General features: G+C 23.8%; 1 protein-coding gene across 5 annotated transcripts in view; it reads left to right on the top strand.

Moving 5' to 3' along the window:
• The first annotated feature begins 493 nt into the window (after positions 1–493).
• LOC122507208 (protein dead ringer-like) overlaps positions 494–26,552 on the top strand; it is a 225,923-nt gene continuing 199,864 nt past the window's right edge. For 4 of the 5 annotated variants that reach the window (XM_043619815.1, XM_043619813.1, XM_043619814.1 and 1 more), the window contains exon 1: positions 495–1,224. In XM_043619815.1, coding sequence (XP_043475750.1) covers positions 1,120–1,224 — 105 coding nt within the window. In that variant the 5' untranslated portion in view covers positions 495–1,119. Of the gene's footprint in view, positions 1,225–26,552 lie in introns of all 5 variants that reach the window. The other variant, XM_043619816.1, reaches the window with a different exon arrangement.

The raw sequence follows: 26,552 nt of genomic DNA, 5'->3' as shown, positions 1-26,552 counted from the left end.
AAACTAAATTAAACACTTTAGAAAATAATTAATTATTATTTATTTTTTTATGATAAACCCAAAATTTGAAGAAGAAATAAATAAAATAAATAAAAATTCGCTCCTTTAAATTAATTCAATTTTTTGTATTCAAAATTCCCGCCACTGAAATTGCTAAAGGTGGGTGCACACCGCTTCCCTAATTTTCTAAATGGAAAATGTGGAAACTTAAAGGGCTTGAAGGAGAAAATAAATCAGGTTATAATTTTCTTTTTCGGTATATTATATTATATTCCTGGTGCGAGGTTGTTCCTTGGGGTCGTTATCCGATAGGGTAGTAACATCAGAGCACTGTAGCCGGCATTGGGCGTTATCGATGTGACCCGCCTCCAGTAAAGAACTACGGGGTTACGTTGGAAAACCCCCGCCCACCAATTGGTTCTACTAAAGTAGCGGGGATCATCGGAGTGGGGGATTCGTCTCGGTATTAGTTTGCCCAGCTTCAGATCGCAACAGGACGCGAACGTCCGCGTGTCCCACAAAAAACTCCTCTTTGTGTGTCCAGAATTTTTACAAAATCTTGCCGGCTTTTTTTCCCCCCCGTTTGTCCGTCCAATAATAAACATTCATTTAGAAAAAAAAACTCGTGTTCTTCGCTTTTTAGTGCTTCCGAAATTCGAACATTTATAATACGAATTCGTTTATAATAAACAAGAGAGATAGAGAAAGACAATTTGAAGTGTTTTCGCCAGGACTTTTCGTTTAATAGCCGGGTTTTTTTTTCTGACAGTGTTTTTATTTGTGTTAAAAGAGGAAAAAAAAAAAATAGTTCGTGTGTGATTGTGAATTCTTTTTTTGTTGTTGAAAAGTAAATTTTTTTGGTGGTGATGTAATGGACAAATTGAATGATCAACGACAATTAGAGTGTTTGTGAAGAATTGAAAACGATTTGCGTGATTTAATATAACGTGTGAGAGAAGCGTTTAATTCGGTCGTCCTTTGTGACAACCTAACCTCACTTTTTCTTCTCTGTTGAACTTTGGCCGTGTTTGGGCCTTAATCTTGTGTTGAGACCGCGAACCGCGGATCAAAGCAGCCAAAATTCGGGTGAAGAACAGAGAACCGTTGCCATCCTACGCGATGGAGATATCGGATGAATATCAGGACATTGGGAATACCGGCGGTGGTGTTGCTATATCCAACATGCCAATTCCGCATCATGGGCATACGTCCGAAAGTCCCATGGTGAGTTTTTTTTCTGTCGAAAAATATTCTTAACTTTTAATTCTTTTCTTCTATTTCATTTACATTTCTTCGTTGAACCAAAAGAAAATTCCTACTCTTTAAAATTGAAATTAAAAATTCAAATGCAAAATTGAAATGAGAAATTAAATTCAAAAAGTGGAATTTTCGTTAACAATTTCACTGAAGGAATTAATTGAAAGAGTTTCACTGTTTGCGAAATCGGTATTTATGTACTTGAACTATTTTTATATAAGAATTTAGAGAACCACAAAAGGTTATATCATTCAGAGAAGGTTAGTTTTTAATTAAGAAATCAGTTTTGTTTACAATTTTCCGAATACAATAACGTGCAGTTACCATTGACCTCCGCAGTAAATATTTTCGAAAATTTTGATAAGCAGGTACTTTCTATTTTCGGTTACTTTATTTTATCAAATTCTGATAAGATTTCCGATCTTTCGCATTTTTCGAAAAACCTTTATTAAAAATTATTAATTAATCGAATAATAGAATTGATTTTCAATCGAATGGAAATTAATAAAAATTAATAATTAATCGAAAAATAGAATAGAATTTAAATAATTGATTTTCAATTCAATTAAAATTAATAGAAATTAATAATAAAAAAATAGAAATTATACGGAAAATTGGAATAGAATAGAATTTAAATAATTGATTTTCAATTCAATAGAAATTTGTAGAAATTAAAAATAAAAAATAGAAATTAATAGAATGGAATTTCAATAATTGATTTTAAATTAGAAATTAATTGAATAATAGAATAGAATTTCTATACAATTGATTTTGAAACAAAAAAAAAAATTGATTGAAAGAGAATTATATTTCATTAATTGATTTTTTTTGTCGTTAGGTTTTTAAAAGGGACTTTTGGAAAAAGTTGACTATAATTAGGAATTCAATTATACAATCACGTCAAAAGTAAATTATTCAAGGTTATCAGATGTATATTAAAACTAATTTTAAAGTAATTTCTTCTCTCATTTCGTTTATTATAATTTGGAAAATGATTTTTGATATTTTCTCTTCAACTTTATTATTTGAAAAATTCACAGGCTCATTAGTAAATAACTTTGTAATTAGGAAAATTTATAGTTTAACTATTTAGATATTTTTATGAAATATTGTCGATGAATAATAGTCTTATCGTAAGACAATAAATATTATGTCATATAAGAAAATTTTCTTATTTTCTATATATAATTTTCTTGTTTATTTTAGAAATAAGGAATGAATTTCCTTTTATTTCTCCAAAATAGATTAGATATTAAAAACGATCAATGAACTTTATATTTTTGATCTTATTAATCACATTTCTATTTATGTAATTTTTATTATTCTTTTTTTCTTGTTTATATTCTTTTTTATTCTTTTATTATTATTTTCCCCTATTTCTTCCATTTTGTTTCACTTGTCATTTATTTTGCTTTTTTCTTTCATTCATGTTTTGTTATTTTTTATTTATTTATTTCAAGTGTCGATCATCAATTTCATAATTATTAATTTATTTCTAATGTTCTGAAAGAATTTTGTTTATTTCTTTTTCGAATTAAAATTAGAAAAATAGAAATATATATGAAAATAGAAATAGAAAATAAATTACAGTTTCTAAATGTTAAGATTTTGGTTTTTAATTCTTTTTTTGCAAAATTCGTTTTTGTTTATTTTGTGAGAAAATATTTTTAATGAAAATTTTGTTTATTTGAACGTTCAAATCTTGTGGATTTATTATAATAAAAGATACTTTTGATTTAATATACTAATAGGGAGGTAAAATTAAATTTTTGAAGTATATTGCGAATTTATTTTAATAAAAATGCGAAATAATAAAATTTATTCTAAATTTTTCTTTAAAAAAATCTACATTCTCCTTTTTTTGTTTAAAAACATTGACGTTGTATATTTGTGGAAATTAGACGCTATCTTGATGACTAATTTGCTCAAAAGTGTACACGTCTAATTACGCCCATATACGTATGTTTTTTGCACTACTTACATTAATTGTCACTATCTAAATATGTCACACTAAACCTAATATTTTATACAACAATTAGGAAATAATTTATTTTTAAAAAACAAAATTTTTACGTTTGTAGTTTAAAAGGAATATTTATTATTTTAGGGAGTGCTTAGTTTGTAAAATTTTACAGCGTTTTTTTTTAGAAAAACTTGTTTACATTTAGTGTATGAAAATGTTTTCCATTTGTTTATAATTAATCGCTCCTAAAATTGCGACCCAATGAAGAACGATATTTTTTCTACTTCGTTTAATTTTTATTGTTGCGAAAAAAATTATTTTGTGTATTAAAAGGCTATTAATTCATTAATCAATTAATTTCTTTAGCAATTAATTTCTCATGTTTGATTGTAATTACTATTTTTCTTTAAATATTATTTAAATAATAAATTTAAATTTCTTCTTTTAATTATTCTTTTTAATTTTTTTAAATTTTTTTTTAAAATTTTTTAATTCTTTTTAATGTAATTATTATTCTGTCTTGTGCAGTAATTTTGAATGTAATTATTTTTCTTTTTCTTTGAATAGTATAATTTTTGTCGAAAAATATTCAAGTAGAAAAAATGTTATTCTTTTGAACGTGGAAAAGTTGGGGAAAATTATATTTAGTATTATAAAGATAAAAAAAAATTTTGTTGGATTTTTGAAAATTCTTGTCTCAGGGAGAGATTGTGTCTCATTTGCTCTCGTGAGTCAGTAACCTTTTGCGGTTGTGTTTCGATATGATCTCTGACGATCTCAAGATCCATTTGTCTCGGAGAGATTAATTAATCTTCCTCTCATTTCTTGCTCGTATGAAGTGGTGGCAATTTAAACATATACAATTTTCTTCGTTAATTTTCTCCCGAGTATTATTATTATTTATTGTTTTAATAATATTAAATAATATTATTAAATATTATTAGTATTTTTATCGATATTTGTTATCGGTATGCAATAATAATAATAAAAATTATTATTATTAATAAATAATAATAATAATTATTATTATTATTAATAATAATAATAATTATTATTATTATTATTATTAATATTATTATTATTAATATAGATTATTATTGGTATAATTTTTATTATTATTGGTATTGTTGTTGTCATGAACATTTATTGGCGTTATCAGAATCGATTATGTGACATTATTTCAAATTCTTTTGAATATTTATTTCTTTTCCCGTTTATTGAATTATTATTTCCTTTCTTGAAAACTATTTTCTTCCGTAGAAGAAAATTTATTCGTTTAAATAATTTTCGTGTGGTTTTTAATTTTATTGTTATGATAATGTGTTTAATTTTCTCAGATGGAGGCAAAAAAGGCATTTTATCCGAGGAATTGTGAATTTGTGCACGTAATTTTTTTACCCGCTATTGACACTGTAGTAAAATGCGCACGAGGTTAGCTTCGAATCTCGCGCTTCATGAAAGAGTATTTGCTTAGGGTAATGTGGAAAAAGTGGCTCATGTATATTCTGGAGAAATTCAAGGAAAAAGGGGGAGAGACTGATTAATTTTCAATGGTCTCCCTCTTTCTTTCTCTTCTGTCTCTCTTTTTCTCTTTCTTTTCCCCTTTTTCTTTCATTTTCTCTTTTTCTTTCTTTTTTCTCTGTTTTCCCTTTTTCTCTCTTTTTCTGTTTTTCCCCTTTTTCTCTCTTTTTTTCTTTTTTCCCTTTTTTAAAATTTTCTTCTTTTTTTTCCCTTTTCTTTCTTTTTTCTCTTTTTTCTCTTTTTCTCTCTTTTTTATTTTTTCCCCTTTTTCTTTCTCTTTTTGTTCCTTTTTCTCGCTTTCTCTCTTTTTCTCTTTTTATCTCCGTTTGTCTTTTTCCATCGCCTTCTCTCCTTCGCGATTATGAAAGAAGGAAACTTTAATTGTAATAATTATTTGTGTCAATATACCTGTACTCTGACCGTTATCTGACTCTCTTGTGACTTTAACACCTCCTGTCGATTAACACATCAAAACGCAATAATACGAAACACATCGGACTTGTAGAGTGTATATTCAAAAGAAGGAAACTTTCTTCAAAAATCTAATGACAGTTTTTTCTCTCTCTTTAAATTTTGCAAAAGAGAAACGCTTTCTCGCGATTTTTTAAGTATTTTTCGCCGAATTATGTAATATTTGAAATACGTTAAAATTTCTTCTTCTCAACTTTTAATTTTTTTTTCTTAAATTTCTTCTTTAGAATATTTCTTTCATTAGACATATTTAATAATTAATTCTTACGTTAGGCAGTAAAATAAAAATGCAAATAATAAATAATATTTATTTCCATTCAAATACTAATTCCATTCAAATAAAGAAAAGGAATAAAAAAATTCCCTACGAATAAAAAATAATTTAGACGAAATGAAACAATGACAAAATAAAATAATTCAGACGAAATAAGAAAAAATGAAATAATTTAGAAGAAACGATTTTAATTATAGTTAATATTAGGGAATTTAATTAATAGAAGCAAAAAGAAAAAAAGTGTTTCGAAGCAATTATCTTTATTTTTAAGTATACAGTAATTATTACATAAAAACTATTATGTCAATTGAGTAAACTAAAATACTTGTATTTTTTTTTTTTGCTTCTATCGCAAATATATTTTATTTTATTTTTCTTTTTGTTAGAATTATTAGCAACACTTGAATATATACACGTAATTGCCAATTGCGTCGACGTATGGCATTCTAGAAATATATATTTCGCCTGTAGACACAGGAATTAATAAATTAAAAGGCATTAATACGCGCGCAATTGTAGAAAATACAGGTTTTAAAAAATGGAGCGCAATTATGCCGCAATTTTCTTTATTGAAAAAAAAAATAATAATAAGTAAGACAATGTTGAATGTAGTACGATATAGTATTGTATGAAAAATAATTTTGTTTTTGAATATAACAAAAAAAGAAATTGTCAGTTTTGTCCTTTTTGGGAAGTTGATTATTCATTAATTTACGCATGCATAAACATAAGCATCTCTCTCTCTCTCTCTTTTATGCTCAGAAAAAGGAAGTGGTGGGGAGAATAAATAATGTGTTGACAGGAATTATTAATCGTCGTTGAGGATTACATATGGGAGTCGTAACTAAACTTGATTAACGTTTTAGATGCAAAAGTGTGGAGGAATTTATTTTTCCGATATTGAAGTGTATTTTTTTTTGTATTTATAACAAAACTGATGGAAAGTTATTACTTTCGATGATTTTTGTTCTAAATACAAAAAAATCAAGTGAACGAAATTTATTTATCTTTAATTTGAAATTTTGTATGACAATAGGAAACTTCTGCAGTTAAAAAGTTGTTTGAATTTTAAAAAATAAGTTTCTGAATGTTAAATTTGGTTTTTATTTTCATCACTCGGTAATTTTTGAAAATATTTCGGATATTTGAAACTTAAAAATTTGTTGATTATAATTCGATAAATTCATAGTAATCGAATGCAATTTTTTGTTTGTTTCCGCTGAGAGATTTTGCAAAAATGTTTGAAGTTTTGTTTCTTTTTTTGTTCAAGTGAAATTTTTCGAGATATTAATATTTTCAAAAATTGCCGATTGTTATAAAAAGTAAAAAGAAAATTTAGAAAATTTAGAAATATTACAATTCTTCTCCGAAATTCAATTATTTTCAAAAAAAATCTAAAAAACATTGTCAACATTTCAATTATCTTTATAAATAAGTAGCAAAATTCTTCAACAAATTTCAATTATTTTCAAAAATTTTAATAAAATCCATTGCAAAATTTCAATTATTTTCAAAGTAATAAAATTCTTTTTAGGAGAATTTAAATATTTTCAATAGAATTTTAATCGAATTGAATTCCAAGAAACATTCAATTATTCAATAAATTATTTATTTGCATTTTATTTGTAATTTAAATAATTGAATTCTGGTAGAATTTTCTCATAAACATTGATTTAAAAATAGATTTCATTTAAAACTTTAGATTAGAATTGAAATAATTAATAATTGAATTCTTTCGAAGAATTTTATTAAAATTTTTAAAATAATTGAATTTCATAGAGACATTTTTTTAAAATTGTCTTAAAAATAATTAAATTTCTACCAAAAAAAGTTTTATTTAAAACTTTTTAAAATATTTGAATTTCTGCTAAAATTCTGATATTTTTGAAAATAATTGAATTCTTGCGAAGAATTTTATTAAGACTTTCGAATATAATTGAATCTCTGCAAAAATTTTTATTATTTTACGAAAATATTTAAATTCTTGCGAAAAATTTTATTAAAATTTCTGAAAGTAATTGAAGATCTGCTAAGAATTTTGCTATTTTTAATTTATGCCAAGAATTTTATTAAATTTTTTTTTAAATAATGGAATTCCTGTTAATTTTTTTACAAGAATTTAATTATTTTTGAAAATTTTAATAAAATTCTTCGCAAGAATTCAATTATTTTCATAAATAATAAAATTCAATGCAGAATTTCAAATTATTTTTAATACAATTTTAATCGAATTTTGTCGAAAAATGTAATTATTCTTAAAAATTTTATTAAAATTCGTTGATAGAATTCAATTACTTGAAAATTTTGTTGATAACGATTTTTTATGGGAATTGAATTTTAAAAAACGTTCAATTATTCAATAAATTATTTATTTGCATTTTTACATTTAAATTTGTATTTAAATAATTGAATTCTAGTAGAATTTTCAAATAAAAATTGATTTTCATTTCATAAAAATGAATTTCAGTTAAAATTTTAGATAATAATTGAATATTAAATGCAATAGAGCGTGAATTTTAAAAAATAATTGAATTTTGTAATTAATTTTTTTTTTGAAAAAGTTTAATTGAGTTTTTTTAATATTATTTTTAGTTTCTATTTTCTAATATTTATTTAATTAAAGAATTTACGAATAATTGAAATTTTGTGAAATTGAATATTTACTAGTAATAAACTAATCGGTTATTTGAATCGAATTTTTTTTTCAAGTGCGCAGATTAATCCATAAAAATGTTTACTAGAGCAAAAATAATATTTGTTTTTATTTTTAGGTAACAATTTCCAGTGTATCGTGAAGTGAATAATTTTGCTAATCGTATAAAAATGAGAGGAAGGAAAAAATTCGCCGAAGAGAAATAATTATGATATCAATAGAAAAGAGAGGGGATTGCTAAGTATGTTGGGGGGCAGGACACGACGATTAGGTTTGCATCTGTCAGCGCGCCTGGAAGTGAGAAGAAAATTTATTAGAAGTGTCAGGACACGACTCCTCTCTTGTCAGGTGTGAAAGAGACGAGTGCGTTGAGATAGGTTTTTGTCACAGGTATATAGATAGATTTTTTTCTTTTTAATACTTCTTTCCGGTTTGTACATAGTCTATATGGTTTTGTATAAGTGTATATATGTGTCTGTATGAATATATAATTTTGCTCCAGAGTATATAGGATCATAAAAATAAGAGTGGGGATATTGAAGAGGGACGCATGAACGATCCGCGACTACGGAGAAACAAGGGCGGGGATTACCCTTTCGGCCAATCGCGAATCAGTTTAGGAAAAGTACGCTCACCTACGGACTCTCTCTTTCTCGTGTGGCTGTTTCACCTGCAGACGCCATGGTCGTCATGACGTCATTTATACATACTCTCCTCCAGACAGTCGTCTGCATACATATTTGTGTTCATCACGAATCAGTTACAGTTTTGTTTTACTTTGAAACATTGAATGGAATTTCAATTAGAGACTCGGTTCGAGATTTGTATGATTATTCTATTTTTGCATTATTCCTGTAATTTAATATTGTACTTCGAATTTCAATTTTTTTTCCAATTTCAATTTCTATCTCTTGTTTTTCATTCGTCTTTTTTTTCCGACTCGTTTGATTCGTTTTTTTTCGATTTATTCATTTTATTCGATGTTCTTCTTTATTGCACAAGAATTGATCTTTTCCTCGTTTGTAACCTTGTTGCTTTTTTGTATCTTGAAAAATAGTAAAATTTATAAATTCGGATTTTACGAATGCAGGGTGTCTACTAACCGAGAAATAGCTGGGAATTTTATTTGACCGGGAAAAACCGTCTATAAGCCAGAAATTTTATGCCAAACCGGAAATTTTTTCACCAAATTACAAAAAGTTTTATTATTATTATTTGATTTTAAAAAATCGCTTTTTTATTTCAATTTTCATAGATATTTACACTGTTCACTAAATTTGAATTAGTTAAAAATAATTAATTTGATAGTAAAAAATCAGTCACTGATTTAAATATATAGTCAGTAAATAATTTTTAAAAAAATTATCGAGTTAATAGAAATTTTGTAAAATTCAACTTAAAATAATTAAATTTGTTAAAGAATTTCATTAAAAACTTTATAAAAAATCAAATTTTCAAAGTATTTTAGTTTAATAATATTGATAAATAATTGAATTTTATAAACGAATAATTGAAAATTTTTGAAATAATTGAAATTTCTTTATATTCTACCTATTAAAAATAATTAAATTCTTTTAAAGAATTTTATTTAAATTTTTCGAAAATAATGAAAGGAAGTTTGTCACCGTAATTATAATTATGTTTTTAAACATTTCTTCTCAATATATTCAATTATTTTTAAAATAGTAAAATTCATTACAGAATTTCAATTATTTTTAATACAATTTTATTTTAATCGAATTGCTCGAAAAATGTAATTATTCTTAAAAATTTTATTAAAATTCGTCGAAAGAATTCAATTGTTTCTAGACACTGGAAAAAAAAATTCTTCTCAAGAATTCAATTATTTCCATAAATAGAAAAATTCATCAGATTTACTAAATTCTTTTGAATATTATTTAAAAAAAAAAATTCTTCACAAGAATTCAATTATTTTCATAAATTTCCATAAAATTCTAAAAAAAACAATTCAATTATTTTCAAAAGCAATAAAATTCTTCGCAGAAATGCAATTATGTATAAAAATTTCTTAAAATTCTCCTCAAAATTTAAATTATCTTTATAAATAATTAAATTATTAAATTAAATTATAAATTTCCACTGAAATTTTTTGGTTTAGTAAAATTTTACTAGGAATTATAGTGGAAATTTTTATTAATTTAAATTTAGAGAGTGGGGAAAAAAAGAACGCACAACTAAAAAAGGAAAATTATATTTTGTAATACATATATAGGTGTGTGAAAAAGCAGAGCTGGTTTATATTTATAATATTTATATCTTGTCTTTGAACCAATTCTGAATGCCGTAATTTTTGCCGTATACATAAACTTTTTTTCTAACTGCGCTCTTAAAATGAAAACGGATAACGTGAACCGTTTATTAGTATAGTTTTTTTCCTTTGCTAATTCATATTTTACGAAGCAATGATAACTTATGAAATAGATGCGTATATATCGCATAAATATTGCATAGCAAACGTAATTTTATAAAAAATAAAAATAAGAAACGAAAAGTATATGTTACAATTTTTATTCTTTCTAATTTTTCTATAGTTAAAATTATATTCTCATTTCTAATTTTTAACAATATTTTTGCCTCGTTTATAGTTATTCTCTATTTTTTTCTTTTTTTAATATTCATAAACTCCCTGTTTATTTGAAATGTTTAAAATATTTTAAATATTTAATTAAATTATAAATTAAAATATATTTTAATAAAAAAAAAATTTTATATATTATATAAATATATATATATTATATTATATATATTATATATTATATATTATATATATTATATATATATATATATATTATTATATATTATTATATTATTATTATTATTATTATTATTATTATTATTATTATTATTATTATTATTATATATTATTATATATATATTATATTATTATATTATATATTATTATTATTATATATTATTATATTATTATTATATTATTATTTTATTTTTTATATTTTTTATTTTTTTTTTATTATTTTTATAAAAAAAAATTTTAATTTTGAATGTATAATATTTTTTCAGAATTTTTAAAATCGATTATTATTATTTTACTTCTGGGTAAAAATTCTCCACTTTTAATAAACAATAATAATAATAATATATATTATTGTTACTGCTATTTTTCAATTTTATGCAATAAATATAATATATTCGCTTTTATCAGAATTTTCATGAAGCTTCAAAAAAATATAGTTATTTTTAATAAAAATGCATAAAATTAAAATATTTAATATCAAAATATTTATATGAATATTAAAATATTTAAATCGAGAGAAGGTTTTATTAAATTCTTGTGGAAGGAAAAATACTCAACTAAAATTAAAATTATCTATAATTTTATAAATTCTATAATTATATTTTATTAAAATTCACTTTTGGACAAAAAGGCTGGAATTTCAATAAAAAATGATATTTTTTTATTTATAATAAAAATTCAAAAAAAAGAAATTGATTATATACGAGTGCGTGAGTTGTAAAAAAAATTATTTTTTCTCAAACGCATCACAGAGAAAGAGAGAGAGAGAGAGTGCGCATATAATTTCCTCAGCGCGCTTTTGCTCTGCTCTCGCATCATATTCTTCTTTCTTCTCTCACACTTTTTGACTTGAGGCGTGTGCATTATATTCCTTTGGCAGTAGATTTTATTAGAGGGTTAGGAATATCGTTCGGCAGTTTTACGAGAGCTCTATAAAAATCTTATAATTAGATTTCGGTCTTTCGGAAGATAATTTCCTTAACGGGGGTTGGGTTCTCGAACCCATAGGCACTAGAATTGCAAAATAGGATATTTTTTCTTTTTTAATGCGCGCGCGCTCTTCCTTTATAAGTTTTTGAGGTGTGCCATAGAATCCCATCTTTTTTTATTATTATTTTCATATCAGGAAACAATCGTAAAACGGCAATTAAATATATTAATTTTTGCAATTTCGATAATTAAAAATATTTGCAATTTGGTATTTAAAAAATATTCATAATTTCGGTAATTAAAAATATTTGCAAATTTATTCTGAAGAAGTTTTTTTGATTCTTTTTTTTCTGTATAAATTATTTACGTAAAAAAAATGTGAAAGTTTATCTTGAAATAATGATTTTATTTTTATTTGTTTGATAATTTGTTTTTAAGCTTGAAACTAGATCAATATTTTAGGATTTAAAAGCGAACGACAATGATTTTTAACTGTAACAATTTTTAAATAACAAATTTAGAGACTACCAGGAGAGTAAATTAAATGACTCGATGAATTTATTCCATCCTTGAGGGAAAAATGTGATAATTTATAATAATAATGATGATAATGATGATAATAAAAATAATAATAATGTCTTTAGAAGATGATTGCAATGACCCTTGGGTTAAGAACAGGTTAAGAGTGGCTATTGCTTATCTTCTCTTCTTTGTCGATTGTAATATATTCTTATGTGTGTGTGTGTTTTAGCGTTGAGAGTATGTAGAAAAGGTGGTGGACCAATGACGAGTCTTTGGCGATTATTGGTCGCAATCCGTAGTTTATACTGCGCCTGATCCTGATTCAACGCACTGAACGACGAAATCCCTCTCTGTGCGCTGGAGATTATATACACAACAGGGAGAGAGAGAGAGAGGAGAGAGGAGAGGCTATCCCGCAAAACATTCAAGTGGGGAGGGCAATAAAAAGAGAACGATACTGAATCGCTATTGGTCTTTCCCATACGACTCGTTCACGCCCCATTTTATTCATTGCGCGCATCTCGCTATCTCTTTACTCTCTTCTTACCCCTCGCTATCTTCATTTCAGAAAAAAAAAATTATTTCCAATCATTTTGGATTTTTTTTCCATTTTTTGCAAAGCTCCTCTCCCCCGTCAGTATTGAAAATAAAATTTTGGGTCAATTCCTCCTTTTGGAGAAACTCCGAAAAAGTCCGATTTCAATTTTGTTTATTTGATAAAAAAAGGGAAAATTCTCTTTTGGCAAATTTTTACCGATTAAATTCTCTTGCTTCTTATTTAGTTTCACTTTTTTCTCTGTTCAGGGTTGCCACGCAACCTGGAAAAGTCAGGGAATTTTGATCCGAATCCTGGAAAATTATTGTTTTCTAAAGTTATTGTGCTTATTCTTGAAATCTAATTTTTCATAAATATTTCAAAATTAATTCAAATTTAAAAGAGATGCGTTTACAATTTTTCTTCGCAATAATTCAATTTTCGAAAAGAATCCCATTATTAAACAAAACATGAATAAAATTCTACGCAAACATTGAATTATTTTCTAAATAATAAAAATTTCACAGGAATTCAATTATTTAAACATTTTTTTATCATTTTCTTCGTAATAATTCAATTATTTTCATAAAGAATCAAATTTTTAAATATATTCAATTATTTTCATAAATAATAAAAAACTTTATAGTTTTTCAATTATTTTCATAATCAATAAAATTCATCGCAGAATTTCAATTATTTTTAATACAATTTTAATGGAATTTCTCGAAAAATGTAATTATTCTTTAAAATTTTATTAAAATTCATCAAAGAAATTCAATTTCACAAAAGAATTCAATTGGGTATTTAAAAAGAAATATTATAATGTTTCATAATAATTAAATTTTTGTAAAGAATTTTATTAAAATTCTATAAAATAATTAAACTCCTCCCGAAGAATTTTATTAATTTGAAAATAATTGAATTCTAGTAAATATTTTTATCAAAATTTTTCAAAATGATTGAATTTCTGTGAAGAAATTTATTAATTATGAAAAGAATTAAATTTTTTCAAAGTGGTGAGTTAAATTTTTTCTTACACAGAATTTTATTAAAATTTTTCATAATAATAAAATTTTTGCGATTAATTTTATTAAAATTCTTTAAAAAATAATTCAATTCCCGCAAAGAAGTTTATTAATTATGAAAATAATTCAATTCTCATGAATAATTTTATCGACATTTTTCAAAGTAATTGAATTTTTGCGAAGAATTTTATAAAAATTCGATTTTTAATTAAATTTTTTGAAAGAATTAAATTATTTTCAAAAATTTTAATGAAATTCTTTTTAAGAATTCAATATTTTTTCAAAATAATTTTAATAATATTCTTTGCGGAAATTTAATTAATTTTTAATAATTTATCAAAATTCAATTATTTTCAATTTTCAATATCTACTATTTCAATAAAATTTTACAAAAGAATTCAATTATGTAAAAAGAAATTTTTATAAAATTCGTCTCAAGAATTCAATTATTTCAATTATCTTTATAAATAATAAAATTCTTCTCCGAAATTTAATTATTTTCAAAAATTTTAATAAAATTCTTGGCAAAATTTCAATTATTTTTTAAAAACTTTTCTCAATTCAATCAAATTTTTTTTTACAGAGATTCAATTATTTTTAATACAATTTTAATCAAATTTCTCGAAAAATGAAATTATAGTTAAAAATTTTATTTAAATTCGTCAAAAGAATTTTAATTACCTATTTAAAAATTTGTTGATAAAATTCTTTATTAGAGTGTTCAATTTAAAAAAAAGCATTCAATTTTTCAATAAATTATTTATTTGTATTTAAATAATTGAATTCTCGTAGAATTTTTTAAAATAAAAATTGATTTAAATATGAATTTTAGTTAAAATTTTAGATAATAATTGAATATTAAACTTTTAATTTGAATTAGTAAAAATGTTTTCTAATTTGAATATAAGGACTGACTTTTTGCTTTTGAATTAGCAGAGTTTAGTAATAGTCGTTTCTACAAATTTAATAGTAAAATTTACTAATTCAAAAGCGAAAAGTCAGTTACTAATTTAAATTAGTAAACATTTTTATTCTTACTAATTAAAATTTAAAGAGAAAGTATTATAGCGTGAATTTTTATAAATAATTGAATTTTGAAAAGGTTTCAAATTATAATCTTTGACAGTTTGAATTTTTCATACTTTTAACTGAAAATTGTGTAGATTTAATTTTTCTCAAAAAGTCATTTTAAATTATTTATTTTATAACAATTTTTTATAATTTAATTTCAAAAAGGTTTGAATTTGAATCTTTTGAAGAATTTTAATTTCTAGGGAAAAATTGTAATGACTAATTATTTAATTTTGTAAAATATAGTTTGAAAAATCTGGAAAACTTTGAAAAGTCGGAGAATTTGAAATGAGCAAAAGCGTGGCAAAACCCTGCTGTTCGAAAAATTTTTTAATTTCTGAATAACTTCCTCGTTTGCCTCTTCCCCCCCCCCACACAGAAACTTCGTTTGGAATTTCTATTCATTTTCTACTTTTTTATTTTTCGGGGTTGTAAAAATTGAACTGGAATTTAAAGGACTATTTGAAATATTAGAATTTGGTTTTGTTTGCTAATAAAAATCGACACGAGGGACTAAAAGGATAAAATAAGAGGAAAGACATTACATTGTTCTTGTGGGAGATTTCGATCGCAGGACGATAGGATCATCTTGCATTTATTTTGTTCGTGTCCTGGTGTCTCATAATCTTTCCGCAGTGATTTATCATCATTCCGGACCATTAGGATGAGATTATTCCGCATGCAAAAATTTTTCTCTTTTTTCCCTTTTTTGCGATAAATTCTTATCGTCAAAAATATCCCCCCCTTCCCAAGTTTTGTACTTTCAAACGTAGAAAATTTTTCTAATTTTTGCAGTGATTTGCAGTTTTCTTTTCGAATTTTTCTTTGTAGCAAAAGTAAATTTTTGGTTTTTGGATTTTGTTTGGTGGTTTTCAATTTTTTTTTTTGCATTTTCTTCTAAATTGAAATTCTCTGAAGAAGCGGTAGAGTAAAAATGCAAAAAATATTTTCCCCTGCCCTTTTGCTTTTATCGGATGCTTATCACAAATTGAACCCCGAGAGAAAGAGAGAGAGAGAGAGAGAAAGATTGAGAGTGAGAGAGTTGACTTTTGATTGAATACCTAACATGATGCATTATTGACGTCCGAGGTTATTTGTTTTACAAAAGGAAGGGACATAACTCATTTTGAAATGAAATTCCCTCATCCTCGAGGCATAAAACGCGATGATGTTAACCAATTGACGTTTCTAAGAAACTCGAAGCGAGTTTAAAATATAGTTTTGAAAAGATTTGTACCGATTATACACTATATCTCTCTCTCTCTCTCTTTTTCTTTCTCTCCATATAGTAGAGAAGCGCATTGTTTTCGAACTCTCATCATTTCGCAAATAATAATATCTCCCTCTCTTTCTCTCTTTATATATATGAGAATACTTTTTTTTTGCTCTCTGCTTTTAATAATAAAAGTGAATATATCCTTTTCGTTATGAGAGCAAAACACACTTCTTCAGATAATTTCGTTTTGAAAATTAACCAATTTTCTCTGCTCTTTATTTTAAACAAAACGAATTGCATATAGAAATTTTGCTAATTAAAATAATGATCCCAAAAGAGATTGAAAACTGAAAAGAAAACTAGAATGTAAAGAAATAGAAATAATTGAGAAATTATTTTTATGAAATAGTGGATGAGGAAATTTACTTTTTCCAAATTTACTTAAATTTATTTTCTTGACAAAAAATCGACTCTTCTTCTTTTTTGCTTTTTTATTTTTTTCTCCCTTTTTTGCAAGAGGACCGAATTTTTTTCCTTTTACATAATTGTCGAGAGAGGTCTTAAATTGGCAATTATTTGCGGTATCTAGGTGTGTGTATATTATCGAAATCTAGTTTGGCCTCTAATAGTTGCTGGTCGAGAGTCAAAATGTGTTAAGTGTTTCCCTTTTTCGAGCACACAAGATAAAATGTATATTCGAGAGACAGGCATATTTAGCGTGTGGCAAAAATAACTGACTTTGGTTGTAATACCGGGCACGTGCGAGTGGTAAAATACTCTTGACTATATACACGAGGAAAAATTTCACGCAACCGGAAATCGCAATTGTTTTCGAATATAATTGATTCCGGATAAGAATCTTCCATATATTCTTTTTGTTTTTAAAATCTTTTCTAATTACACTTTATTGAATTCCTCGCATCGTTTATAATTTTTTTTATTTTTTTTCGAATGCGAGGAGTTTTAATTTGCAAAATAATTTTACTGAAATTCTAAACGTTACAAATGAATTTTATATTATTTCTTATTTATTTCAAATTTTTCAGAATAATTCAATTTGAAGCGGAAAATTTAATTAAAAAATCTTTAAAAATAACTTAATTCTTACGAGAAATTTAATTAAAATTTTGCATAATAATAAAATTTTTGCGATTAATTCTATTAAAATTCTTAAAAAATAATTTAATTCATGAGAAGAAGTTTATTAATTTGAAAATAATTCAATTCTCATAATATAAATAATTTTGTCAAAATTTTTCAAAATAATTGAATTTCTGCGAAAATTTTGCATAATAATAAATTTTTTGCGATTAATTTTATTAAAATTTTTTAAATAAATTAAAGTCCTGCGCGAAAAATTGGAAAAATTTTAAAAATAATTGAAATATTGAGAAGAATTTAATTAAAATTTTCGAAAATAATTGAATTTTTTTAAGGAATTTAATTAAAATTGTATTGAAAATATTTCAATTCCCATAAAGAATTTTATTAAAATTGTATGAAAAATAAGTGAATTCTTATGAAGAATTTTATTAAAAAGTTTTCAAAATAATTGAATTTTTGCAATAAATTTTATTATTTAGGAAAAGAATTAAATTTTTTCAAAATATTTAGTTAAATTTTTTTCTTATAAAGAATTTTATTGAAATTTTTCATAATAATAACATTTTTGCAAAGAATTTTATTAAAACTCTACAAAATAATTGTTTTTTTCCAAAATTTCGAAAATAATTGAATTCTTTTGAAATTCTATTGAAAATAATCGATTTTTTTCCGAAATTTTATTGTAAATATTTCAATTTCCATAAAGAATTTAATAAAAATTTTTCAATAAACATAATTTCAATTATTGTGAAGAATTTTATGAAATCAAAAAAAAAAAATTAATTATTTTTTAAGTCTCATAAAATTGAAATTGATTGAAAATAATTGAATTCCTGCGAAGAATAAATTTTATTACAATTTTCGAAAACAGTAATTAATAGGTAATAATTAATTAGAAAATTAGTTAAATAATTGAATTTTTTAAATTTTGAATCTGAAATTCTTCCAAAATTGAAATTAATAGTTGAAAATAATTTTTTTTTTTAATTTGCATAATAATAATAATGAATAAAATACCGCGTTTTGTGCGTAATATTTGCTAGTGAAAATATATTTTCTTTTTTAAAAATATTCGAATTTACTTTACTATAAAAATTTTATTAATATTAATATTTAATTATTAATTTAAAAAAATGAAAATAACAATTAACAGGGATCATAGTTATTATTTAATAGTTTCAATGATTTAAATTATTAATAATTAATTAATAATTTAGCTTTGAAAATAGTAAAATTTTCTATTAAAAATCATTGTTTCCAGAGAAAATTTATTAAAATTCGAAGTATACTTCGAATTTAAAATTACTTTCAACTTAGGAAAATTTATTCTGGAAATAGTTTTATTAATTAAACATGAATTTATTATTATTTTTATTATTTTCATTCTTATCATTCTTGTTATTTTTATTATTATTTTATTAATTTTTTTATTTCTCTTATTAATTTTGTTGTTCTTGTTATTTTTATTATTAAAATTAACTATTTTTTAAAATTATTTTATTAAAAAATGGAGTAAAATTCGTTGTAAGATTTCAATTATTTTCATAAATAATAAAATTTTTCATAGGATTTCAATTATTTTTAATAATGAAAATGAATTTTTTTTAAATGAATTTTTTCGAAATATGTAATTATTTTCGAAAATTGTTTCCAAGAATTCAATTACATTTCACAAATAATGGAATTCCTTGCTGAAGATCAAATATTTTCGATATTTACCATTTTAATCAAAATTTTCAAAAGAATTCAATTATTTAAAAAAAAATGTAATAAAAATTTGTTGCAAGAATTCAATTATATAATAAATAATAAAAATTTCTAATCATGCGCTTATAAATACAAACGTGCGTGGTAAATTTTGAAGTGAGAGGAATCGTTTCCCACTTGTGTGGGGATTCTATTGAATTTTGTGACCAAAGTTTTGGTCCATATGAAACTGGCGCTTTTAGGAAGAGAATATAATATAAGGAATCGTGCGGGAGGGACTATTTTTGTTTGTTGTCGTACCCAAGTCAAGTGAAGGTATACCTACACGGTTAACACCCCACAAACTGACAGATTGAGGGTCTCTCTCTCTCCTTCCCTCTCTCTTTGGATAGAAAAGATTTAAAAAAAAAAGATCTATTAAGTGCGAGTTTAGAAGGTTGTGCTACTGCGTTTTTAAGTTCATCTCTTTCTCTTTTTTTCTCTTTTGAAAAGAAAAGGCCGCACATTTATGCCAGGTAAAAGGCCTCTCTTCTGGCACGAGCCCGCACATCACTCCTGAAAAATCCTGTCGATTCAATTTTCTAAACAGAGATGTTGTCGAGATCCTTTCTTTTCGAAAAAAGCGAATAGAAATGTTTTCCAAATTTTTCACCAATAGTAGAAATTTCCATTTCATCGTTTTCTTTTTCTTGTTGATGGTCTGAATGCGGATTGTTTTTCACAATGGACGCAATGTTGATGATTTAATTCCAATATGTGAAGATTTTTCTTTTATTTTGTCCGAAGAGATTAATTTTTCTAATTAGACGATTTTTTTTGTCATTTTTCGTTTATTTTTGTCTAAACGATGCAAATTTTGTAATTAAACTAATTATTTCAACATTTTTGTTTTTATCTAAACGGATAAATTTTTGTAATCCAATTTTTTTCAACTTTTTTGATTTTTCAATTTATTTTGTCTAAGCGGATCAATTTTTGAAATGAAACGAATTTTTCAAAGTTGAAAAAAATTTCCGTGAATTAAAATTTTTATTCAAATTATTTCGTTACTCAATTAGTGGGAACAATTTTTAAAATTGTAATTTAATAATGTTAATAATTAAAAATTGTAATTAATAAGAAGTTTAATTAAAATTGACAATTATAATTTTTAATTAGAAAATAATTTGCCTCAATTACTTTTAATGGCGAGGGGGGGAGAGAAAAAAGTGAGGGAAGAAAAGAGAAACGAGAAAGAGTCAAGGATGAGAAAGAATTAACGTGCGACACAATGTGAAATTCTCTTCTTTTTTTAATTCTATTTTTGAACTCGGAATATTTGATATTTGAGCGAGTGAGGGTCCATATTAAACTGAGGTTTTTTGGACATATCGTGTCCTAAGTAAACTTTTAAGGTGTACAGTTCGAATGAGGGAGTGAGAGAGAGAGAGAGAGAGAGAGAGAAATCAAACGGGAGAATGGAGATGAAAGTTTTGTAGTAATAATACACCCAAGTCTCTCTCTCACAGGAAACGAGTTTCTTCAAACTTGCGCGCAAACAGACGAGGACGACGAAGACGACGACGATGCCTCTCGACTTCGCTCTGTTATTGACTCTTCAACTTTACTCGTTTAAGGTGTACGAGTTGTGTGGACCCTATATACCTTGTCTCCCCAGGTTGCTCGGGTCATCGACTCTCCTTCTTCGTGGAACCTTTAATTTAATTTTCCTTTATTTGACAAAGGACCACAATATATTTATATTTATATATATGTATATATATATATGAAGAAAAAAAGAGTTCACACGTTCACTTGTCTTCAATTCTCGGAAATTCTCTATATTTGAAAATGTTTGGATTACTCTCTTCATCGAGATATCAAATTTTTGAAATTTATTTTCTGTATCAGATTTTTTCCAGTGTAATAATAATAATGTTTTTTTTCTTTGAATTTCTTTCTTTGGTTTCTGAATTTCTCTCTTTGGTTTCTTTGAAACGTTCTCCTTGGTTTCTTTGAATTATTTCGAAATTAATTCTTCTTGGGCCTTTTTACTGAATAGTAAAGTGAATATCATAGAAAAAACGGATTTATTTTTGATGGATTTCTTGGTTTTTTTAATTTTGTTTGAATGGGTCAATTTTTGTAATTAGACGAGTTTTTCGACATTTTCAGGGCTCGAACTCCGTAAATTTGCTTGAAGTCCGTAAAAGTCGGTTTTTTAAAAAAAAAAAAAGGTTCGTAAAGTCCGTAATGTGATTGAGAAAAGACGAATAGTTCGTAAATTGTACGATATAATTTGGAGAATTTTAGAGAAACTATAAATGATTGCAGAAATTCAATTATTTTCAAAAGTAATAAAATTCTTCGCAGAAATTCAATTATGTTAAAAAATCTTTCAAAATTCTCGTAAAAATTTCAATTATCTTTAGAAATAATTAAATTCTTCTCCGTAATTAAATTATTTTCAAAAATTGTAATAAAATTCTTGGCGACATTTCAATTATTTTTAAAAATTTTCCTCAATTCAATTATTTTCAATATCTACAATTTTAATAAAATTTTTTTTAAAAATTCAATTATTTAAAAAAAATTTAATAAAATTCTACTCAAACCTTTAATTATTTTCATAAAATAATACAAATTTCACAGGAATTCAATTATTTACAAATTTTTTATTAATATCTTCGCATTCTTCGCAATAATTCCATTATTTTCATAAATAATAAAAATTTTAAATGGATTCAATTATTTGCGTAAATAATAAAATTCTTTTTAAAAATTCAATTATTTTCCTAAATAATAAAACTTGTCGCAGAATTTCAATTATTTTTAATTCAATTTTAATCGAATTCCTCGAAAAATGTAATTATTCTTAAAAATTTAATTAAAATTTGTAAAAAAAAAATTAAATTATTTCTACAAACTGTAAAAAAATTCTTCTCAAGAATTCAATTATTTCCATAAATAGCAAAATTCTTCAGATTTACTAAATTCTTTTGAATATTATTTTTAAAAAAAATTCTTCACACACGAATTCAATTATTTTCATAAATTTCCATAAAATTCTAAATTTCTTTATAAGAATTCAATTTTATGAAACATGCAATTATTCGATCAATTGTTTTTTTTTGTATTTAAATAATTGAATTTTAGTATGTAGAATTTTCTAATAAAAATTTATTTAAAAATGAATTTTATTAAAAATTTGAGATAAAAATTGAATATTAAAAGCAATATATCGTAAATTTTTAGGAAGAATGGAATTTCGAAAAGGTTTCAAATTACAATCTTTGAAAATCTGAATTTTTCATATTTTTAATTTCTCAATGAACTTCTTCAAAAATTATTAAAAAATAATAGATTTATGGAAGAATTTTAGTTAAAAGCATTAAAAAGAAAATTTAATTTTGAAAAAATTACAAATTGTTGCAGAAATTCAATTATTTTCGAGATTAATAATATTCTTTGCAAAAATGAAATATTGTTCAAAAATAATTAAATTCTTCTCCGAAATTCAATTATTTTTATTATTCTTAAAAATTTTATTAAAATTCGTCGAAAGAATTCAATTATTTAAAAAATTTTTTATAAAATTCTTTATGGGAATTGAATTTTAAGAAACATTCAATTATTCAATAAATTATTTATTTTTGTGTTTAAATAATTGAATTCTAATAGAATTTTCTAATAAAAATTTATTTAAATATGAATTTTAGTTAAAATTTTAGATAATAATTGAATATTAAAAGGAATACAGTATAAATTTTTAGAAATAATTAAATTTTGAAATTAATTTTTTTGAAAAGTTGAATTGAATTTTTTGAAAAAGTTGATGTTTTTATTTGCTAAGATATATTTAATTGAAGAATTTACGAATAATTAAAATTTCGTAAAATTGAATATTGTAAAGAAGTGGATTTGAAAATTGTCAAAGAACTTTTTTGAAAATTATTTAAAAATAGTCGATTTGTCATTTTAACAAAAACTTTAAATTTTTATGCAAAGTTCCCTTTTTCTTCATCGCAGAATCGTGTCACATTTTGATTCGTCGATATAGAATTCCCGGCATTGTTATTATCATTATTTATTTATTATTTTTCTTTTTCAATAAAAATGCGAGGAATGATAAAAGACTAAATATAAAAACAATGCACTAATAATAATGTATAAGGTAGAAATATAAATTCTCAATATTGGGGACAAGGTAATCTCTCAGCACCATACTGAAAATGACTCTTATTAATAATTTTATGGAGTAAAATAATCGGTTCCATTACACTACCCGCGGTAACAACAACGACGAAACGTTGCTTTATTTATAAAAATAAATATATATATTTCTTACAAGAGTGTGAGTTTTATATACGTATATAAAGGTACGTGAAATATAATGTCAGTTTTGCGCAAGCAGTGCACTTTGTGCTTTAATATGTATATATATACATAGTGAAATAGATGCCTAGTGTATCGTCGAGTGCCATAATGCGCCTGTCGTTCACGTATCATTATCCTCGCCGGTGCCTAGATAACGTTGTTGCAATCGGCGCAATTATATTTTTACGATCCGAGCCAAGGCCTCTATTCCGTGACTATTAATGTGCTAAAGGTATACCCACCGCACGAAACCCGAATAACCTAAATACTTTCGATAGCAAATAGATGTCTTTTCTTCAGAAATGTATATATCTCCTGCTCTGTGTCTCTCTCTCTCTATATATATATATTTGTAGACGTCTTTTTATTCGCATATTCGTTTTTGAGAGGAAGCCGTATTACAACTTCTTTGCTTATTTCAAAAGGAGGAAAAAAAGTAGAAACAGTTTTCGAATCCATTTTTTTTCTCGTTTAAAAAGAAAAAAAAAAAAAAAATGTTTCCAAATAAATTTTTTGCTTGTTTCAAAAAAAAAAAAGAAGTAATAGGAAGTTTTTGAATCCATATTTTTCTCCTTTAAAAAAAAATAAAAAATAGGAAAGGTTTCAAGAAAAGGAAAAAAATAGGAACAGTTTTCGAATAAATTTCCAAAAAGTTTCCAAATAAATTTTTTGCTTGTTTGAAGAAAAAGAAGAAAATAGGAAAAATTTTCAGATTAAATTTTCGTTCGTTTAAAAATAGGAAATTATGAGGAAAATTTGCTAAACAATTTTTTTGATCGTTTCGAAAAAAAGGGAAAATACTAGGAAAAGTATTCAAATTAATTTTTTTTTACTCGTTTCAAAAAAGAAAAAAATTAAGAAAGTTTGCAATTTTTTTGCTCTTTTCGAAAAAAAAAGTTCTTAAATCAATTTTTTTAACACTTCAAAAAAAAAAGAAGAAACTAGGAAAAATTTTCTAATCCTTTCTTTTTGTTCGTTTCGGAAAAAAGAAAAACTAAGAAAAGATTTCAAATTAATTTTTTTTAATCGTTTCAAAAGGAAAGTTTTCAAATTCATTTTTTTGCTCATTTCGACCATAAAAGAAGAAATTAGAAAAAGTGCGAAAAAAAGGGAAAATACTAGGAAAGTATTCAAATTAATTTTTTTATCGTTTCAACAAAGAAAAAAACTAAATTAATTTTGTTTCGTTCTTTTATTATTATTATCTTTATTATTATAATGATAATAGTAATAATAACATCAATGGAATGAAAATTTCAATGATTAAAATTTAAAATGATGGAAATCAGTTGCATTATGCACTTTACTTTCCAGTGAAACTTCAATTAGAATGATTCTTCGTATGTGAAACTCTTTATAGAGAAAAGAATATCTTTCTTTTATTTGTTATTATTGAGAGAAAAAAAAAATTCCGTGACTGTGAATATTTTCCAAAATTTATCAATTATTTATCTATATTTTTTTAAAATAAATTAAACAGTAAAAAAATTATTTCATTAAAAAAAAGTTTAATTTTCTATTATCAAATAAATATTTATTTGCGCCAAGTAATTTTTATTTAGGTCAATTTTAATTTACTGTTTCGATCGGTAAATATACCAATTTTAACTGATATTATAGTTGCTTCAAAGACAGAAATTATTGGTTCAAAATAATTATAGCATTTTGTTTGATTTAATTAAAAATTATTTGATTCAAGTAAATATTTATTTGATAAGAAAAAAATTTTTTGAGTAGAAATAGTATTATTAGAAAAAATAATTTTCAATATATATTCGATTTTTTTTATTACGAAACGTCAGGGTAATAATGTGAATTAAATTAAAGAAAGTCAATTAGAAGAATTTATTTTATTGATTCGGCTTAGCCTAATTATTAAAAAGGCTTCGTTTTCCATTATTACATCATTATCTCATCACAAAACTCTTATGTAAATGAATAATTTTTTTTTCTTTTTTAGTTTTTTTTTATGTTCAATGAATTTCTATAATAGAATAATTGTCAGTATTTTTTTTATGATGGAATCAATAGCAAAAAAAAAATTGTAAACGCGTAAGAAACAAAAGTTAATTGCCATTTGTATCAAAAACGTATTGTCATAACTTTTCATAGAATTTTTTTTTCTTTTCCTTTTGTATTTTTATTACTAAATTCTATCGTAATTGATTATAATTTTTTCTCATTCTTTAAAATATATACATAGATATAAACTATATATTTTCGTCATTGGAAAAATTGCGTTTTTGCAATAAATTATTTTTGTGATTCATTTTTTTCATTTTTTTGTTATTTTTATTATTATTATTATAAAATATTATTATGATTGTCATAAATTATTATAAAGGTCATAAAATTTATTTATAAATACTGAAAAATAGATTTTTCACTGCACTACTATTTTAATTTAGTAGATGCGAATTATAAGAAAATTTCTATATTCAAATGCAAAATATTTTTTAACTACACTCATTTATAATTTTGTAACGATTGTTGATTATACATCATTGCTTGGTTTTTATACTAAAAAAACGTTATATTCCATGATTTCACACAAACATTAAGTTTTAAAATGTCATTAAAAATCTCCATTAGGTATTCAACGCTTCTGCTTTTAAAAGCATCGAAGACGTAAAACGTGATTAATATCCGTCAATAATGTTAAGTTTGCTACTTTCTAAAATTAAAATATTACAATAAATGAGCGATAAAAAGCTTGTTTTTTTTCTTCTTCTTCTCAAATCAATGATAATAATTTTTAATTTACTGTCAATTTAAAGAATCGTAAATTATTTGTTTCAATATAAAAACGAGGTTATAAATATGTTTATAATCACTAATAAGTTTATGTACATATTCAGATATTTTTTTAATTTATCGTTTTTTCATCGAAATTGTGATTTATTAAATAACAAATATATAACAAAATGTTCAGTAAAGACGTTGCTTTTTTGCGTTCAAATAGATGAAAATTAATTTGTTTTACAAATGAAAATTTAGTTGGAAACAATTTTGTGTCACGAATTAAAAAAATTATTTATAGTTTCTAAATTAAGAATTAAAAATTAAAAATTTAATTCTTAATTTTTAATTTTTAATTTTTTAATTTTTAATTTTTAATTTTTAATTTTTAATTTAGAAACTAAAAAAGATAAAAAGAATATTATAAAATAATTT

This window comes from Leptopilina heterotoma, unplaced genomic scaffold (genome assembly GCF_015476425.1).
Source record: "Leptopilina heterotoma isolate Lh14 unplaced genomic scaffold, ASM1547642v1 Lhet_45, whole genome shotgun sequence".
NCBI classification, from domain to species: Eukaryota; Metazoa; Arthropoda; class Insecta; order Hymenoptera; family Figitidae; genus Leptopilina; species Leptopilina heterotoma.
The sequence above is the reverse complement of the archived record's forward strand: the minus strand, read 5'-3'. Positions and strand labels throughout refer to the sequence as shown.